Source organism: Camelus ferus, chromosome 7 (genome assembly GCF_009834535.1).
Source record: "Camelus ferus isolate YT-003-E chromosome 7, BCGSAC_Cfer_1.0, whole genome shotgun sequence".
Lineage (NCBI taxonomy): Eukaryota > Metazoa > Chordata > Mammalia > Artiodactyla > Camelidae > Camelus > Camelus ferus.
This window is the reverse complement of record NC_045702.1, coordinates 62,483,197-62,499,106: the sequence shown is the minus strand read 5'-3', so window position 1 is coordinate 62,499,106 and position 15,910 is coordinate 62,483,197. Positions and strand designations below refer to the sequence as shown.

The 15,910-nt window shown below is 36.9% G+C and overlaps 1 protein-coding gene across 1 annotated transcript; it reads right to left on the bottom strand.

Annotated features, from left to right (window-relative positions):
- Positions 1-137: 137 nt before the first annotated feature.
- Positions 138-15,626, bottom strand: LOC102520207 (EF-hand calcium-binding domain-containing protein 1). The gene is made up of 4 exons (XM_032484007.1): positions 14,927-15,626; positions 6,920-7,075; positions 5,091-5,195; positions 138-2,970 (listed from the first exon to the last, which is right to left on the bottom strand). The coding sequence occupies exons 1-4, from the start codon at positions 15,099-15,101 to the stop codon at positions 2,762-2,764; spliced, it is 645 nt and encodes a 214-aa protein (XP_032339898.1). The 5' UTR covers positions 15,102-15,626; the 3' UTR covers positions 138-2,761.
- Between the last annotated feature and the right edge of the window lie 284 nt (positions 15,627-15,910).

The following is a 15,910-nucleotide window of genomic DNA, read 5'->3' as shown; positions in this document are numbered from 1 at the left end:
TACTCCAGCTAGGCCACTATTCAGTACTGTTTCACTTATCAGTCTTTTAAAACAAGAATCTGCCTTTAACACATTGGCTTTTATCACACATTTCCAGACAATTAAAATGTGGGAATAAACTACAGTGGGACAAGTTTGAGAGCCAAGCTGAGATAGCTAAGGATAACTTAACATTATGCAAATTCACCCACAAATTCACCATCTAAGTTACTGCAGAGAATAAAAAGTTTCTTCCTATATCACATGTTTGCAAAGCACAGTTGGTCAAAAAAAGAATTAAGATAGGAAATGATAATGAGTCAAATCAATTGTCAGGCTGGCTCTCCTGACTCAGAAAACTTTTATATTCATATGTGAAAGATGTTCACAAGGACAAATAAAGTACTATAGAGTACTATACATGTGTCCAAAATTTTAAAAATTTATTCTTGTTTGACAACATCTGGGTTGAAAGAGATCAAGTTCTCCTAGCAGTTTACGGTGGGTACTTGCTGAATCCACTCTATTTCCTGTTCTATCCCTTAAGCAAGCCAATATACCTTGGTTTTCTTTGAGAAAATGTCATTACATACAGGAAATTAGGAACTGTGTATGGCTGAAATGGTTATAAGCTCAAAAAAAGTGATGAATATAATTACTTAAATAGTATTTTCTTGGGTCCCAAATGCTAGGATGGGGCTGAGATGTTCATGGTTGCCTGAACTTCAGTAGTGGGTTGAAGCCCTATAGAAGTGAGTATGTAGCAAGTATTTCTTTTCTGATCCTTTAAAATTTTCCCTCAACCAGTTTAGGCTGCTGGCACTGTACCTTTGCTTCTGGGAAACATGGTCCAAACACTTCCAGCAAAAGTCTGTCTTCTTTCACTGCTTTTTCAAAGTCTGAAAAAGATATCTTGCCATCGTTGTCATAATCCTATAGAGGAAGATGATTTCTTGATAAATGATAGAGTAGTTTTAAATTCTGCATAAAAATCAACCATCTAGAGTAAAAGTTTACCAATTCAAACTAAGTTCACACTTCTGTAGGCACTACTTATACAACTCAAAAGGTACTTATGGAGATCACTTACTTTATGCCTATTAGTCTAATAGGCATACTTGGTATTATGGACTGAATATCTGTCTTTCCACCTCCAAAATTCATATGTGAAATCTCTAACATCTGCAATGTGGTGATAATTGGAGGTGGGGGCCTTTGGGAGGTAAATTAGGTCTAGATGAGGTCATGCAAGTAGGGCACCATGATGTTATTTGTGTTCTTGTGAGTAGAGAGAGACCAGAGATCCCTCTCTTCTAAGTGAGGAGGTCAGCAAGGCAGGAAGAGAGCCCTCAGCCAGGAACTGAATTGGCTGGCATCTTGAACTTGGACTTCTCAGTCTCCCGAATTGTGAGAAATAAATTCCTGTTGTTTAAGCCACCTTAACAATGGTATTTAGTTATAGCAGCCCAAGCAGGCTATATTTTGTTATACAGCCCTATCGCTAAAGGACCTATACTCTGGGGAAATAAGAAAATTAGAGGAAGCTCATTATACCATTACTTTCATGATAAAACAAGCACTATAGGGAAAATATTCTTAAGCTTAAGTTTTAGCTTTGTTCCTCAAAGTATCTCTTACTTGGGATAAGTAAGGATGTAATGTAAAAAGGATAAAAGTGAAGTTGCTTAGCTAATGAGCAAGGCACTGGGAGTTAGAATAGTAACAGTTCCAGATGGACTCAAATCATGAGAAGCTTGCAGACAACAGCTAGGCCTTTAAGGATGGTTGGGATCTAGATAAGCTAGAAATGTCAGTAGGAAATGCAGAAGATGGCCCAACATGAGTTATGCCAGGAAGCAGGAGTGTAAATCAAGAAGAAGACAGACTTGCCTAGAATAGAGTATTCATGACAGGGACTATGATCAATTAAATCATGGGGGGAGCATGTGTATAAATTACAAATACCTTTAATGCTTGATTCAATTTGGATTTGTTTTGATGGGTGCTTGTTTTTTCACTTCTGGGCATAACCAAATCACAGTTGCTGAGAGTTTAAAGAAAGGTTTGAATAATTATCTGAAAAAGATTTTCCGAATCTTTTCCTTTCAAGAAAGAAGGGGGTGGGTGTGGTACTGGCAAACGTAATGTCTCTCAAGACACCTACCCTCAGCCCTAGCAGTGGCTAATGAGAGTGTTTCTAATGGAGGAGGATACTCTGAGGTCTGTTAGCAGAAACTGAGACTCGCCAGTCCCCATCATCTGTTACTTTCCTGCACTCCAAAGTAAAGGAGGTGAGCTGGGTCCAGGCTGCCTTAGAGTCATAAACCTTCACTGGTATCCAGTTTAGTGTCATAGTAAAACAGGGAGAGAAATCACAAAGTCCATAATAAAGAGGTATTATTGGGTTCATTAAAAGATGAATTCTGTACCTCATTTTTTTTAATTTAAAAAATGTATTTTTTTAAATTTTTAGTGGGGGGAGGCAATTAGGTTTATTTATTTTTTAATGGAGATACTGGGAATTGAACCCAGGATCCTGTGCATGCTAAGCAGGCACTCTGTCACTGAGCTATACCCTCCCCATGTACCTCATTGTCTAGCACGACCTTGGATAAACCTATCTCTGCTTCCGTTTTCTCATCTACAAAATAGAGATAATGATTTCTACTTCATAGGGTTGTTTTGAGGATAAAATGAGTTAATATATTAGAGTTCTGTGAAAGGCCTGGCATATAGCAGGTACTTTATAAGGGACAACTATTTTTATTATTATGTTATTTCATTATGAGTGTTTATATGGATTGATTACATATAATGAATTACACTTTTTCATGCTTACCATTTTGTTCAGTGCTATATCTACCAACTCTTTTATTCTTTCATCAATCGCTTCCTCAGGTGACTGCTGGTGTAGACCGTTCTTCAACATGTCAAATATTTTCTCTCGAGAAATGTAACCATCACCATTCAAACAATAAACTTCAAAACAGACTTTTCAAAGCATAAGAAGTTTAAAGATTTGGATAAGAACAATTAAACTGTCATTAGTCTTCTCCTTTGTTATTTCAATATATAATTTTAAAAGGATGAAAACAATTTATACAACCTACAATTATTAGTATAGTAGAGAAACTTTATTATATATCTTTCTACAAGATTAAAATACCTATTGGGATGTGAAAAGTAAGATTTATAATCTCTGGACTTTGAAATTGAGGGTTTACAAATGCTACGAAGCAATAAAGGAGATATTTTGAAACCTTTGATCATACAATACACATTTACATATACATATATATGTGTGTGTACCTCAATATCATAGTTTCCTTCTTACATAGAGTACAAAAACTAGTACACACTTTACTATACCACTGACAAAGAACATTTTTCAATTCTATTTGGGTAATGAATCTGTCATCTCCTTAGGATCTCCCCATTTGTACTTTCCAAAATGATCAATCTCTCCCTGGAGGGTGACTTTCATGACTTTGATCTCACTGTGGAACCTCTACCACAGTTCACTTGTTCAGTCCACAAATGACCTTACTCAGGTCCTGGAGCCCTGGTGCAGTCTGCAATCTAGTTACATATTTCAGAGGACGGGAGGGGCGTGGGGGAAGGGAAGTGAAAGGAAAGGAAGGGAAAGAACAAGAACAAGAACAAGAACCAGGTATGAAATATTCCAGAGTATCAGATTAGCTGCGTCTTTTTTGTTGTGTTTCTCCACGACATAGCATACATCACTTTGTGACACAACCCTACTAGAAGTAATATTTTCCTCAAGTTAACATACCTTGAAATGTATATGAAACATTTTTAGGAAGTGGGATTAGAGGAGGAAAATTTTTTTAATTAGTGCGATGTTATTCAATCATGTACAGCTGCATTTAGTGTCACAGTCACTTTCACAAGAATTTACATTTATGAAACTTAACTTTTCATTTCTCAGTGAGACTTTTGTATAAGAACACTGCAACAAACATATATGGCAACTATATTTAAATGTTCTCCTGTGAAAAATTATATTGGAGAAAACAAAACAAACCACATAATGTTGTAAGAAAAAAATAATTAAACCTCCCCCACATAATGTTGTTTTGTCAATTATACTTCAATTGTTTGAAAAAATCAAAAAAAGAAAAAAAGGAAACAAACAAAAAAGTCATAAAGTTGGTGACTTTTAAAAATGTTGCTGTCATTTTAAAAACGTGTTTAATTTAGAGATCTTCTTTTGTACATCCCAAATGCAAATTCAAGTGTAAGGACAAGAAGGGATAAAAATTTCCTTACATACTCAGAAGTCTGAAGTCTTAAGCAATTTGACACTTCAAGCAACTTGTTCCCTTGAAAACTGCTATTTAAAATTGTTTCTATTCTCTTTCTAGGGTTTCACACCCCAAATTCTGGCACAGGAGGTGTGAAACATAGAAAGTATACATCATACCAATGGAACAGGTTGGGTGAAGCCAGAGCTATTTCTTGGCAAAATTGTGAATTGGGAGATCTTTGTCTTTGGAATCCCTAACGTTCCTTTTCTGTAGGAAGCTCCCTTTATAGTCCTTCTTCCTTTGGACTTTCATTGTCTCCGCCTTCTTCCCTCTCTTTATTCATCCACACTAACTCTAACATTAGAGTAATGATGTCTGGACATTGTGTGTTTTTACCTTGCTTTAGTCAATCCCTTACATTTTTTCTGATGAAAAGACAAGAAAGGGCCCCAGTATGAACCATGTGCTGCCTCATACTAAGGCCAACTTCCTGCTGAGCCCAGAGGCAGCCCCAGAAACCTCAACCTTGCCAGCGGCTCAGAGTTGGCACAAGCCCGGGCCTTTAGTTGCTATTCTTCACCTGGGCCGTAGGCCAGAGGGTGACATCTGGGCATTATAGAATCAGTGGAGGAAAGGTTTGGAGACCCTGGGACTAGGAACTCTCCAATGAAACAGGCCACCCATTTCATCTGTATTTTTTTTTTTTAACTATCATGAACTAATTTTGCAAGATTGCTGTAGAGAACATTGATTTTATATTTTTTAAAAAATATTTAAAGATTCACCAAATACAAAATTAACAATATAAACTACTAAGTTAGAAATTACGTAGAGAAATCTTACACTTTAGCTTTTCTTCAAAAGTCCCTCGAAGAAACACCGATAATCCTTTAACCCACTCTTTCACATTTATGTAGTTATCATTGTCTTTGTCAAATGCAAAAAATACTGAAAGAAAAAGAACATGCAAGTGCATTGTAATTTACAGCTATTTCATAATTCAAGAGTATGTATGAATAGATTTAAAAAAAACTTTCCTCCCCAAATGAGAGGAAAAATGGTTTTGGCACAATCTTTCTTGAAAAAGGCAAAATCACTGGAAATATATTTCCAACAGAATTTTATTGAAATAAATCATTCTCATCCATAGTCAATGATGATTTTCACTTGTGATGTTTTGTGCAGTTACTTATAAGCCAAGAAGACCAACAGTGGAGAAAATCAATGTGATAATTTTTACTCTAAAAAGAGTGGCAAAATCCTGTTCTAAAGAATTTGTACAATACCTAAAGACAAATTTCTCAAATAACATATTATTTTTAAAATTATCAATGAAATCTTAGTATTACCCTTTAGAAAAGAAAATATTATTGACTCTTTTGGGGGTGATGGATATGTTAATTATTTTGATTACAGTTATGGCTTCAAAGGTGTATACGTACATCAAGACCTATCAACTCCTGGGCATATATCTGGAGGGAACCCTAATTCAAAAAGACACTTGCACCCCAATGTTCATAGCAGCACTATTACAATAGCCAAGATGTGGAAACAGCCTAAATGTCCATCGACTAATGACTGGATAAAGAAGTTGTGTTATATTTATACAACAGAATACCACTCAGCCACAAAAATGATAAAATAATGCTATTTGCAGCAACATGGATGGCCCTGGAGAGTGTCATTCTAAGTAAAGCAAGCCAGAAAGAGAATGAAAAATACCATATATCACTATGTGGAATCTGAAAAAAGAAGACAAATGAACGTATATAGAAAACAGAAACAGACTCACAGACATAGAATACAGACTTGTGGTTGCCACGGGGGAGGGGGGTGGGAAGGGATAAATGGGGAGTTCGAGATTTGCAGATACTGACTGGTACATATGAAATAGATAAACAAGTTTATACTGTATAGCACAAGGAAATATATTCAATATCTTGTAGTAGCTTATGGTGAAAAAGAATATGAAAATGAATATATATATATGCATGTATGACCGAAGAACTGTGCTGTACAACAGAAGTTGACACAACATTGTAAACTGACTATACCTCAATAAAAAAAAAGTTAAAAAAACACAAACAAACAAACAAACAAACAAGACATCTAATTGAACACTAAAAATCTGTAGGTGAAATTGACTGGATCCCATTAAATAATTTCCTATTTTAAATACATAATTATTTCTTTGATCTTTCTCAATATGAGTAATTATTTTTTGGTGTCGACTGATACCTTCTTCACTTTTATGAAGAAAAAGAAATCATTTGATAATTTACATGTCTACAGCATATGAATTAAAAGACATCATGATTAAAAACCATAAGCTTATCTTTAAAAAAAATACTGCTAGCTTATTTAGTTCATTATTTGTTCTCTCTCAAAGTGGTACAGCTACGAGATATGAAATTCTGAGTGAGTTTATATTAAAAACCACCCTCACAATCAAATCAATTACTGGTTTAAATTGGTAGCACTATCAGAATTATATCTTTCAGTTTGGTATTTAAAAACTCAGTCTTTGGTGAAAATTGAATATATATATATATATATATATATTTGCCATATTAAAAATACATTTGCCATTATAATACATGCTTGCCATACATTTGTATATACATGTATATGCCATCTCAGCTTGGCCCATTTCAGTCTCTAGGACTTCTTACCCCTATTCATTAGCATATTATCAGTCATTCCAAACACGCTGTGCAGGATTGCTTGAAATGCATTACGATCCAGTCCAGTGTTATCAAGTCTTACATCAGCTCTTTTCACCAAGCTGTGAAAAATTCTTATGAGACACTCTATTTCACTTTTTTTGACTGTAAAATGAAAATACAAATAAACACAACTTAGATTTAATCATCGAGTTTTCCATCCCAATTAAAAATATTTTAAGCAGCTATTCTGCTCCTATAATGCTAAATGCTTAAAAGTATGACACAGATTTGCTACTTAAGAGCTTATAGAATTAAGATGGGCTTTACTCAGAAGTCTCACAAGACAGTATACAAATGATAAGTTATGTAATATACTCATCACTATAGACATGTGAAGAGAAATCAGTATGGGAGAGAAGAGTTGGGCCATTTTCATGGAGGTAAGACTTTGAACTGAGCCTTGAAGGATACACAGTATTTATATATATGTGTTGAGGATGGTAAAGAAGTGGAGAATTCCAAGGAAAGGAAGAATTGAGGCTGAAGTTGAACATGATTTACTGGGAGCACAGCAAGTTGGAAAGGAGTGAAAAACAAGACTCAAGAGGATGGGTTAATGGTAGAGGGCCTTGAATGCCTAATCAGAGGATTAACATTTATTTCACTGGAGATGTTGTTTCTTATGGTGTCATTTTTGGACCATCTGTATGAAAATTATCCGCCTCTCATTGCTTGCTAAATATTTGTTGAATATGCAGATTACCAGGCCTTGCCCCAGACCTACTAAACAAGAATTGCTAACAGTGGGCCCAGGAATTGGCTTTTAAACAAGAGCTTGGCTGACTCTTCTATGCTCTAAGGTTTGAGAAGTGGTTAAAGAAAATTTATCTGGCAAAGCTGTGTTGAAATGAAGGAGACAACTGGAAACATAGAAACAAGGCTTGGTGTGACAGGGCTTTGACTAGGGAGATGGAAATGAGGTCAGAAAGCACGTAGGATGCCTGAGATGCTGCAGGAAATCAAGCCTTGGTAACTGATTTCCAAACAAACTTTTTCATATTTACATACTTGGATCTCATTCCAGACTTCGTAAAAGTATTTTTAAGAAGCGCACAGGTGATGCATTTCTCAGGACTGAGAACTAAGAGATTAAGCTTTGTGCACTGGGGGTTCCAGATTTAAGCATCTGGGTTCCACTTCCATTTCTTACCCTACATGGCTGACTTAGACAAGTCTTACAGCTTCCTTATGCCTTAGAGTCCTCACCTATAAAGTTTGGCCCTTGTCCTAGATGATCTCTGAGATTCTTTACTTTCTGAAAGTCTGATTCTATGAATCAAAGATTATTTGAGATAATTTAGAGTTAAGAGGGAAAGCTGGCTATTATTTTTTCTTTCCTCTCCTCTCCTCCCCTCCCCCCTTTTTCTCTTGTGGGGAAGTTGGGGAGAAATAAATAATTATTTTAGATTTTGTCTTTGAGGTGATTTCAAGTTACCCAACTGAAACCAATGAGAACCCACTGCAAATATTCAGTTTACATTACGGTTTCTACTGTGGTCAGAAGGATGACTTGACTCTTACGGTAAAGGTTGATCAATCCATAGAATAAGCAATTATAAATATACCTAATAATACTATTTTATGAACTGAATTAGATTCTCAGGCTTCACACTGTAACTATAACCCCCAAAATGTGACATAAAGGTAATTTTATCCATTCAATAAGCATTTATTAAGGGCTTCCTATGAACCAGGCAATATATACACCATGGTCCTGGTCTCAAGGTTGTTACACTTTGATCAAGAGATAAAGAAATGCAATGAAGTATTACAAACATCGATTGATGGTGTTTGGTGACCCAAAGAAAGGAAACTAGGGGGAGGCAACAAGAGATTAAGGGGCCTGAGGAAGAGGTGTCACTTCAGCTAAAGCCAACCAAAGGAGTAAGCATTTGCTAGATGAGGCAGCTTGAAGGCAGAGAAGGATTTTCTGAGAGCCTCAGATGGTTTAGTTAGAATTGTTCAACTTTACAGACAACAAGAAAATTTTGGCTGGAAAGATAACAGGATGAGGTTTGCATTTAAGGAAGATCAGACTGACAGTAGATTCTTGAAACTACCTTATGAATGGTGAATCCAGATGTGACAAGTTGTATTTTCCCAAAGACGATTTTTAACAACCTGTCCCATCTCATATGGTCTTCTAACAGTGTGACTTTTGGAGAGATGGGGGTTTGTCTCCTTCACTTGAAACTAAAGGGATTTTTCTGTGACCGTTTCAACCAACAGAGTACAGTGGAAATAAGGCAATGTGACCTTTCAAGATGTGGTCATCGGAGAGGATGCAGCTGCCCTGAGGACAAAAACTTGGAAAGCCTCCCACTTTTTTCTTTTAATGGAATGGAAGAAAAAAAAAAAGCTCAGGTGTGGACACACTGTATGGAGTGCATAGTAATATTAATGCTTGCCTGAAAGTAGTCCTGCTCAACTCTTTTGGAGAACCTGAGTGGAAAATATAGCACCAACAGTAGTGTGAAAATGGATCCCCAAGAAAAGCAAGTGTTCAAAGAGTCAGGAGCTGCTCTGAGTCAAATACTGATAAGTCATCCAACAAAACAATCAAGGACTTTAGACACAATCTTCAGCAGGTAATAGTTTTATCCATGCAGCTCACATTTCATCATCTCTAAAGACGTTACACATGTGGTCAAAGAACCACTGTGAATGACAGTTGAGAAATTGTGGCTGAGAATGGTATTGATATGCTAGAGACTGGCCTATGTTATTCATTAAACTTTTTAGTTTGGAGTAACTTTAATTCACATAAGAGATGCAATTATAGTAGGGTTCGCATAAACTTATTGTTTCTCCCTGCTAACATCTTACACAATCATGCTGCATTTGTCAAAACTAATACACTAACACTGGCACATTATTATTAACTAAATTACAGACTTTTACCAGCTTTTCCACTGATGTCCTTTTTTGTTCCAGGATCCAATCCAGGATCCATTTGGTTGTCATGTCTCCTCCAGCTAGTCTTAACCCTTTCCACAGCCTTGACAGTTTTACTTTTGCATAATGGCCCTCAATTTAGGTATGCTGAGTGTTTTCCTCATGATTAGACTGGTTATGTGCCTTGGGGAATACTACTGACATAAAGTGTTCTTGTCACCTAACAGGAGATACATGACATTAACATGACATATCACTGCTGACGATAACCTCAATCACTCAGTTAAGCCAGAGTCTACAGGTTTCTCCACTGTAGCTACTACTTTCCCTTTCCACAATCTGTTCTTTAGAAGCCAAGGTAAGGTAATTAAGCTCTACTTCTTGGGTAAGGGGTATTTATAGTATTATTTGGAATTATTCTGAGGAAGGTTTGTCTCTTTACCACTTACTCAGTTTTTTATGTTAGTAAGTAGCCACATATATTTATTTTATACCAATACTATGTTATTGTGTAGCTCAAATTGTTCCAGCTTTGGCCATTGGGAGTTTTCAAGCTGGCTCCCGTATCTTTTCCACGTATCTTTTTGTTTTTTCAACACTTCCTTGCTTTCTGACACCACTTGCCAGGCTCATCTTGTATTATCCGTGTGATAACAGAAAAAAAAAATATTGGTCTCTGCTCCTGGTTCCTGGCTCAGAACTCCTGTATCTCTTAGAATTTCCTGGTTGATAGGATGTCTTTTGTCCTAACAAGGTGACTGTTGTTTGCTCCTGGATGTGAGCAGGTCACCAGAAAAACCAAGCCATGATTAAAAGCTTGGAACTTTTAGCCCCACACCCCCATTTCTCCAAAGGGGGATTGGAAATTGAGCTAATCTAATGATCTATCATGACCATGTGATAAAACCTCCATAAAAATCCCCCATAAAGGGGTTTGGGGAGCTTCTGGGCTGGTGAACACAGAAGTGCTGGGAGAAAGCACGGGAACTCTGTATCTGTTCCTATATACCTTGCTCTATGCATCTTCCACTTGGCTGTATCCAACTATATATCCTATAATAAATTGGTAATCTAGTGAGTAAACTGCTTTCCTGAGTTCTGTGAGCTGCTCTAGCGCATTAATTGAACATGGGGAGCCTCTGATTTATAGCCAGTCAGAAGCACAGGTAACAACTTAGACTTCTGATTGACATCTGGTGGGGTGCAGTCTTGTAGGACTTTACTCTTAACCTGTGAAATTTGATGCCATCTTCAGACAGTGTCAGAATTGAGTTACTCTGTAGGGAAATCCAGCTAATGTCAGAAAATTGTTGGGAAAACCTCCACATAGTTGGAGGCCAGAAATATCAGAAGTGTGAGTATGGTAGTAGTGTTAGAGTACAAGAGAAACAAACAGGAGTAGTGTTTTTCCTGTATGTGTTATTCAGCTATTTCTTCAGGGAAATCTGGTTTTTTTATTTAGAGTTTGGTGTTTAGAAACCAAGGTCTAGGCACTGGGTGTGCTTGTTGCTACTGGGTGTTAATACTTCTAAGCCTTCTCAGCAGACACAGCTAGGAAATATGTTGTACACTAACCTATGTGCACACATATTGGCCCATGTTATGTCACACAAATACAGCAAAAGCCAGGTATTAGACTAGTGGACCTTTAGGTGGTCCTGGGCTAAGTCCTAAAAGAGATAATCAACTATATTAAAGACTCATGAATGCTCAGAGAAGACAGGCTGATGAACTCACAAGAGCAAATGAAACTACACTTCACTTGCTCCATCTGATAGGAGTGGATCAGAGAAAGGCAGCTCACGAAAATACCTGGGTTTTAGCAAGGCATCTGACAAAATCTTGTTCTTAGTTAACATCTACTCAGTAACAAGTAGTGCCGAGCACAAAGGTAGGTTCTCAATGTTTGCTAAATAAACGATAACCTCTTGTAAATTGGGGAAGATAAGGAATAAGCTAGATCAGAGTCAGGATCCTGCATAATCTCAGGATGCTAAAATAATCAGTTGAATCAAACAACATGAATTACAAGTAATTTAACAATTCTTCACTTTGCTTAAAAAATGTTAATTACATAAGTGTGAAAATTATGGCTGAGCAACAATTTGTATGAAAAAGACTGGGTCAACTCCTATTAAAGTGGGATTGATACTAGGCTGACATAACTGAAGTTTTGCCTGGAAAAGACAATTTTGATCAGGATTCTCAAACTTTAGTGTCTAAGAATACATGCAGTGAACAATCTGGATGTTTGGCCCACACTTTCAGAGATATTTTAATATACCAGAGGGGTACTCAGGGATCTACATTTTCAATATCAACCTTTAGCTGATTCTGATGGCGGAGATACTCCTACCATAGCACGAATAAAAAGTACACAGCCAGGATCAACTACCACATTTGTAGGCCCAATGCGGAATAAAAATGCAGGTCCCTTATAAAAAAATTAATTTTAAGTCAGTGTTAGCAGCACACTAACCTAAGTACGGTACCCTGTGAGAACGCACAGGTTGAACATCCATGAAGCCATTTACTGCACCCTGAGGTAATTATCTGCCTCCCCCACCAGATTAAAGGGCTATTATCTGCCTGACTCTAGATCAGCAATGTCTGACAGAACTTTCTAAGATGATGGAAACGTTCTGTATCTGTGCTGTCCAATTTGGTAGCCACAACCCACATATGGTTATTAAGCCCTGAAAAATGGCTGGTGTGACCAAAGCTGGATTTAAAATTCTACTTAATCTACATCTAAATACTCACATGTAACTAGTGGTTACCATATTAAACAATGTAGCTCTAGGGAGCAGTATGAAAATCAATAGGTAGAAGTTACACTAGGTCCAGAATGTAAAACATTCTAGATCTGTCAGAGGTGAAAAAAAAGGAAACAGCTGCTTGGCAAGTTAAGGTAATGAATCTCCTTTGTGAGGTCACTGGAGGTAACAAGCTAAGGATCTGAGACAAGAGACAAGAGTCATGCAGTGGCAGTGGCCTGGACTGAAGGAAGCCATGTGGCACATTGAGGACCTAGCAAATAGAGAAGGCCCCCTTCTAAGGAGCTCTAAGGCAAAGCCCAGGAAAAACCACTTCAACTTTCTGCCACATGACACAATTGGAACTTTGCACACCAAGAGAAATAATAAAAAGATAGACCCTTTTGAGAAGGCCAAGGCAGCACTAGCTTTTTAGTCCATCACACTCCTATCCATTAATAACCAAATTCTGGCCATAAGAGGACCAAAATCTATCCTGGTCTCAACTGGAATGGCTCAAGAACTAAGCTGACTGCAACAAATTTTAATCATGCCCTTACTATGGGACAGCACTATACAGAATGACCATGAGGGTCTATGATGCTGATCAGTAGGATTAATTTGAGAAATAAAGATTATTTGAGTGTAGACACCAGCATCAGACTACCTGGGTTCTAGCTTGGCTTCCACCCGAAAAGTTCACCAACAACTTAAAGACATGGTTTTCACATCTGAAAACATGGATAATTATTACCTACCCCGTTGAGTTTGTTCTGAGAATTAAAAATGAGGAACATAAACCATTTTGCAGTGTCTCACCAATGAAGAACTCAATAAATATCAGTTGTTGGTAATCTTGAATGTAAAACCATAATCTTGTTACACTTGTGAATAGCTATGTTTAAGAACTTAGGGCCTGAACTTTTGACCATAACTTAAGAATTAATAAGTATCAAAAACTTTGGAAAAAGAAAGGAATGCAACTCATTCCTTTTTTCAACTAAAAGCATCTCCTTCATAGAAGATTATATGGGATATGGGTCTGATCAAGTATACTCATACCTACAGACTATTTCAGAGAACTGCTTTTAAATAAAAAATTATGGTATTAAACACACATTTGGGTAGCAGACATTGCTAAAAATAATTTCATTAGGATGGGGAGAGGAGTCAGATTTTGGAAGTATGCAAAGTTTCCTTTTCAGTGTTATAAAACTCAGGCTCTATTAAGAAAGCAGCACATGACTGCAGGCATTTCTTACTACATTCAATGTTGGCTAAATGTGCCGGATGGATGTTAAGGATAGTATGTCAGCAGGATTGGAAAACAGGCTCCAGAAGTGCTTGAGGAGCTTGGATCATTTAAAATCCAACTGGAAAAAGAGAAAACTGAATTAAGTCCACAATGAGACTTGGACAAGGTGGTGCCTATCTTTGCCAAGGTCACACAAGGAAAAATGGAAGCACCCAATAATGAGGGTGTATAAGTCGCTGAAATAAATGTAACTTCCTCAAAGTCTAAAAACAGATTCTTAGAAATACCAGTCAGGATTCTTTGTGGTCATGCTTACGTAACAAAAGTTTACCAGATTACTTTTTAAGATATGGCAAGGCAAAGAATCCTAAAAAAACCTCTTAATTAGATTAGCTTTAACAAACACTTGCCATGTACAAAGCACCATGCTATTTCTTCAACATCTAAAGTACCTTATGTATCTCTATCAATCCTGTGAAGTAGAGCAATCAGCTGCCTCTATGGCTTTTGTGCCAGAGAATTCAGGGAACTTGTCAGAGTAAACCTTTATACTTTGAAACCTTTTATTAAATTTCAAACTATAAAAAAATTGGTACTTGGTTGGCAGATAATCCTTCAGCACTTATGATGTCATGTAAATTCTCAAGCTATTCTTCCCACATATCCTAATATATTTTAGGACACCTGATGATTAAAATACTTTCAGTGTAAGTACAGGAATGATTGCTCACTTGCTATTTTTTTAAATGGCCAAAATATTACATAGAAAATAGGAGAATTCTATTTTGGGGGTTACAATGCACTTGTTAATGTCTAACTAGTATGTCTATTCAATGTTTCTATTTGATTACGAATAAAGATGTTCAAGGGGGTGGGTACAGCTCAGTGGTAGAATGGTGGAGTGAATGCTTAGCATGTATGATGTCCTGGGTTCAATCTCCAGTGCCTCTATTAATAAATAAGTAAGTAAGCAAATAAATCAATCAATCTACCCCTCTCCCCCTCAAAAGATGTTCAGGCAGTGTTGGATGTTTGGTCAGTACTTACAGCTCTCGACCGTACTACTGATGGATTTCACCAGTTTCTTCAGAACCCTCTGTTCCATGTCGAGTGTAGCTTCAACACACTGCAGACTGAGACAGCCTAGTTTCAAGCCTGGGCGTCCTTGGTTGCCACTGGTTCCACAGTTCACCACTCCATACCCAACACGGAATGTGACCATGGCAACATTTCAGCAACCAAATACAGAAGGTTCTCAAGTAATTGGAAAAATATTTAACAATGGTTGTTACCACTCAGTACAAATACAGGGATTTCATTAATGTTATTGTGATCTGAAATATTAAAGCAATTCCGACATTTACCTTTTCTTTGGGGCTAAATACCACTTAACATGGTGTTTGATATTACTGCCATTTGTATTTCCTCAGCACAAATTCTACAGTTGAAAATGTTTCTCTCCTATGTGAACATATAATAACTAAATAAGATTATAAAGATCTTATTCTTTAAATAGAAATAAAGTAACTTCCCAGACTATAAAGACTTCCTTCAGAGGTTATAACCACCTTCAAAAACTCTAACCAAGCACCTTCTCATGATAAGCTAACAGAGGCCTCAATCTGAGAACTTTCAGAGAAATGTAACGCCCCCCACCCCCCACACAGACTTTTATCCCTCCAACTTATCTGACTGACTGGTAGGAAAACACGGTGTGCCTATGCCAAAGCTGGCCAAGATGGCAACCGTTCTCATATCTGTTGTCAAACCCCAGTATAGAGAACAAACATCTTTTTATGTACATCGGCTGGCCTTCATTGTGATAAGACAAAAAAATGCACTGAAAGTGACTTTTACAATTTAGAACACTGTATTTTTACTAAATCTTAAATAACATATAAAAACAAATTTTAAAATAAGGCAAATATAACTGGGGTGTGGGATGGGGGGAAGCTTTCCAAAAACTTTTCTTAAGGAAATACCAAATGTTCATAGACTTTAAAAAGTTGAAAACTGGCAATTAAGAAAAAC